Source organism: Myotis davidii, unplaced genomic scaffold, assembly GCF_000327345.1.
Source record: "Myotis davidii unplaced genomic scaffold, ASM32734v1 scaffold370, whole genome shotgun sequence".
Lineage (NCBI taxonomy): Eukaryota > Metazoa > Chordata > Mammalia > Chiroptera > Vespertilionidae > Myotis > Myotis davidii.
Genome location: NW_006288615.1, coordinates 6,529,331 through 6,534,483, shown reverse-complemented (window position 1 = coordinate 6,534,483; position 5,153 = coordinate 6,529,331). Strand labels below are relative to the sequence as shown.

Here is a 5,153-nt window from a genome sequence, read left to right as displayed (position 1 = left end):
AAATATACTCATTTACCATTAAATTCTATACCTTGACTAAATATATCACTAAATTCTCTTACTAGATCAATAACAGAAACAGGCCAACAGGTATATCTACAGAGAACTATTCAGACTCTGGATTGCCATTGTGGTAAAAAATAGCAATGTCTTCTACAGAAAATCACTTAAGTTGTACCATCATCATCACCATCTCCAGAACTTTTTCATTTTTCTATACTGAAATTATTTATATAATTCTGGATATTAACCTTTATCAGATAGATAATTTATAAAAATACCCGTTAAAAAATACCCCATCCTCACCCTCCCCCCAACTCCTGGCATCCACCATTCTACTTTCTATCTCTATTAATTTGACTACTCTAGGTACCTCATATAAGTGGAATAATTATCCACAACTACTTTTTAGCTGTGAATAATGCTACTTAGGTGTACAAACATCTGAATCCCTGCTTCCTCAGTTCTTCTGGGTATGTACTCAGAAGTGAAAATACTGAGTCATAGTAATTCTATGTTTAACGTGACAAACGGCCATTCCATTTTCCGCAGTGGCTACACTATTTTATATTCCAACTGGCAATGCAGTTTTCAATTTCTCCATATCCTCACCAATACTTTTTATTTTTTAAAATAATAACCAGCCTAAAGGGTGTGAAGTGTTATATCATCGCAATTTTGATTGCATTTCCCTAATGATTAGTGACAAGTACATTTTCTTGTACTTATTGGTCATTTGCATATATTCTTTGGAGAAATATCTATTTAAATTCTTTGCCCATTTTTTAATTGGGTTGTTTTTGTTGAGTTGAAGGTGTTCTTTATATAATTCTGGATATTAACCCTTATCAGATACATAATTATATTTTCTCTCAAACTGTGGGCTGACTTTTTATGCTGATAGTGTTCTTTGATACAGAAAAATTATGAAGTCAAATTTATCTTTTTCTTGTCTGTTTTTATGTAAAATCCAAGAAATCATTGCCAAATTCAATGTTGTGAAGTGTTTCCTCTGTTTTCTTCTAAGAGTTTTATCTCTTTATGTTTAGGTCTTGACCATTTTGAGTTAGTTTTTGTATGTGAAGACCCAACATCCTTTTTTTTTTTTTTTGCCCTATCCCAGCCCTGCCTGCCCTCGCCACTCTGGGTGGCTAAGCCCAGGCTGGGGGCGGGCGAGGTGCTAATGAAAAACTGCAGAGATGCCTCATCCTCTTCCCTGGATAGAGACTGGAGGCCTGGATGGGCACTTTGGGGGCTGGCCCTGCCTACACCTCCCAGCCAGTGCTGCCAGCAGGCTTCTCACCTGAGGCTGCTGAGACAGCAGCTTAAATGAGCTTCATGAGGGAGGGCCTGGTGTGGTTGGGGCCCCCTGCCTTGCAGTGCTGTCTCCTGTTTCCACTGTGCATGCTGGGATGGGGGGCTCTCTTTCTGGGGCGCCTGAGCATTTTCACACTAGTTAATAGCTCCTGGCTACCAAAGGCCGCCACAAATGCTAATTGGGTTTAATTATTGGGATAATTCACGATTCTACCGAAAAACTGCCATTTTGTGGGTGAACTTTATGTATAAATAGATAGGAAGTCAAAGGGACAGAGAACTCACAGTGAAACCTGGGGAGAACTTGGGGTGGGAGGCCCAACATAATTTTTTATATGCTTTTCAAAACTGTTCTTTTAAAGTAATTACCCCAAAGATTACATGCCTTTGTACTTCACTGGTACATGTGTGGAAAAGAGGTAACACAGTGGGCCTGAGACTGCTGTGTCCTCAGAAAGACTTGCTTGCAAGGTTGGCCACTGGCTGGTGTCTAGGAACTTGGATCTGAAGAGGGCTCCCATTGATCCCAGAAGGAAGTGTCCCACTATGCCAGCACTGTATAAGCAACGTGGTTTATACTGAACAGTTACTTTCCTTCTCAGAGTCTAGGACTTTGGTACGTGCTAAGCAGTGGGTACCTATGTTACCAGCCCCCAATAAAAACAGAGCACTGAGTCTTTAGTGAGCTTTCCTGGTGGACATTTCATGTGTGCTGTCCTAACTCACTACTGGAGGAAATAAGCACATCTTGTGTAACTCCACTGAAAGGATTCTTGGAAGCTTGTGCCTGGTTTTCTCCAGACATTACCCTGTCAACCCTTCCCCCTTTGTGTATTTAGCTTTGTATCTTTCATGGTCATAAATCATAGCCATGAGTATAACTATGTATTGAATAATGTGAGTTCTCCTAGTGAACCACTGAGCCTAGTGGGTGGTACAGGGGACTCCCCAGTAGCCATGCGAGTGAGCAGATCCTGCAACCTCAGTCAAACCTCCAGATGACTGAAGCCTAGACCAGCATCATGACTGCTACATCAGGAGCGTCCCTACACTAAAACCACCCAGCCACGCCATTTCTGAATCCTGATTTGCAAACAATGAGATGTTAAACATTAAGTCACTGAACTTTGGGGTAACTGGTTTTGCATTAATAATGCTAATACATGAAAGAAAAAAAATAATGTTAATACAGTCTATTTTTTATTTTATAATATTATTTTAAAAATAATATTCTTTTCATTTGGAAAAATGAAATCAGTAACTTAAAATTTGAAGTAATGGTTAAATATAAAAGATATAATTGACTTACCTTTTGCTTCTTTTATTTCTAACTGGAAGCAGAGTTTTTCAAAACAGATGAAGTCATATCCACAATAGTATTAATAGATAAGCCATTCAGAAAACCTTTATGATTTATTCGTACTTCCTGAAGAGCATCTATAATATGGTCTCTGTGTAAAAGGAAAACATACATAGCAGTTGTCCTTTCCAAAGCATCTGTGCATTCCAAATACAGCTAAGTTATTGAAATAAACTACATTCTTACATTCAAACTTTACAGCCAGTTAAAATATAATTGTGGTCATTACCTGCTAACGTCTGGATGTAGTTCAGCAAGTCTCTTCATGATCTTGGTAAAGCTACGCAGGTTCAATGTATTTGGAGGTATGAATCGAATAGGTGTATCAGGTAATAATTTAGTAGATTCAATCTGTTTACAATTCTTCTTCTTGACACCCTAAATAAGCATTTTAAAAGTTTCTTACAATCAGTAACCATTACATAGAGACAATCCAGATTATTTAATTAAAACAAAATTTAAAATTTCAATTATAATAGTAAAATTGAAACAGTAATGATAATAATTACAAATTATAAAATCAAAAATTTTAAGAAACTTACTTTGATTTGGGATTATTTATACCAAGTAGATTTCCTTGAGCTGTGCTCAGGGCCATGTATTAAAAAAATGGCAAACACATTTTCTTATAGCAGTGATCAAGTATTTGAAGTTATGTCTAAACCAGTCTTTCTCGACTGGGATTCCTCATTTGAGCCACAGAACACAGATCTATTTTCTCAACTTTCCTAAAGATAGGACATAACTAGTTCCTATAGCTAGGAGAGAGGCTAATTCATTATATACAATGGCTGTCTATCTTAGGCTAAGGGCATGAAAGTTTAATTCTTTTACCCAACCTGACAGAGGAAAACTGGTTTGCATGATAGTTATAAATAATCTACATCTTGCCCTAACCGGTTTGGCTCGGTGGATAGAGCGTTGGCCTGTGGATTGAAGGGTCCCAGGTTCGATTCCAGTCAAGGGCATGTACCTCGGTTGCGGGTGCATCCCCAGTGGGGGGTGTGCAGGAGGCAGCTGATCGATGTTTCTAACTCTCTATCCCTCTCCCTTCCTCGCTGTTAAAAAATCAATAAAATATATTTAAAAAAAAAAATTAAAAAAAAAAATAATCTACATCTTGTTTACTAAATGTTTAATGAGCATAAACTATATGCCCAGAATGTACCACATGCAGGGAAAGGGGAGGCGGACAGAAAAGGCCAGGGAAGAAAACCAGTGAAATTAGAACCCTCTCCACTTATGCATCTCATAATCCAACTGAAGAGACAAAATTAAAATAATCAATTAATTACTATTAACCAGGCAAGTACACTATACATTGTATGAAACCACTGTAAATCCCAAGTTCAACAAAGGAAGAGCTGAGACTTTAAAGCTCAGATGAAAAATCAGGACAAGATACGTGAAATATTAAATGTCATCTCAGATATTTTACCTCTTTGCTATTGCCTTATCTCCTTCACTAGATTCTAGCTCTACAAGAACATAGATTTTTGTCTGTTTTGTTCACTGCTGCTTTCCCAGGGTCTAGCACAGTGTACACAGTTGGCATGTCGTAACTGTTAGTTAAATAAATAAATGTTTGGGATACAGCAGTTTAAGTGATAGTTGAAACCACAGGGAGGATGAGATTTTCATGAAAGAGCCAAATTACTGGTCAACAACAATGACAGCTATTTATTGAGCATATTTGCCATGGCAGGCACAGTCCTAAAAATTTTCTGTATTAAAGTCATTTAAACCTCACAGTATCTGTGAAGTAGAAACTATTATCCCCATGTTAAGATAAGAAAGCTCAGGCCCAGCGGGTGTAGCTCAATGGTTCAGTGTCGACCTATGAACCAGGAGGTCACAGTTCAATTCCCGGTCAGTACATGTGCCTGTGTTGCAGACTGGATCCCAGTGGGGGGCATATAGGAGGGAGCCAATCAATGACTCTCTCTCATCATTGATCTTTCTATCTCTCTCCCTTTCCCTTCATCTCTGAAATCAATAAAAATGTATTTTTAAAAAAGACAAGGAAGCTCAGACACAAAGTTGATATAACTTGCTCAGTCCTATGATGAGTAGGGGGCAGAGCCAGGTTATGAATGTGTTGCTGTTAATCATCACTATTCTGCCTCTCATTGTATATAATATTTCCTAAATGAATAAATGTTGAGAATCCAAGAAAAAGAAGGTTGACAAGAAATTGCTGGAAAGGTGAGAGAACTTGAGAGTATAGTTTAACAAGCTGGTAACAGAAACTTCTCTACCCACATACTCTAAGATAACATACTCCTACCCTGGCCCATGGTGCCTTATTTCTACCGCATAACTTTCCCTCTACCAACTCCATGGCCACTGCCCCAGCTGACTGAAGCAAGAGTGCATCACCTGAAATGACGAACACAAAAATCACAGGCTGGGTCAGTCAGATTCCCTGTCTAAAGAAGGAGGAACTGAAACATAGAGCAAATAAATTAATCAAGTG

At 38.2% G+C, this 5,153-nt stretch overlaps 1 protein-coding gene across 1 annotated transcript in view; it reads right to left on the bottom strand.

The window, feature by feature from the left end:
* Positions 1–2,640: 2,640 nt before the first annotated feature.
* Positions 2,641–5,153, bottom strand: part of RBM44 (RNA binding motif protein 44) — a 20,799-nt gene continuing 18,286 nt past the window's right edge. The window contains exons 13-14 of the mRNA XM_006760492.2: positions 2,907–3,055; positions 2,641–2,768 (exon numbers count right to left, since the gene is read on the bottom strand). Coding sequence (XP_006760555.1) covers positions 2,645–2,768; positions 2,907–3,055 — 273 coding nt within the window. The 3' untranslated portion in view covers positions 2,641–2,644. The remainder of the gene's footprint in view (positions 2,769–2,906; positions 3,056–5,153) is intronic.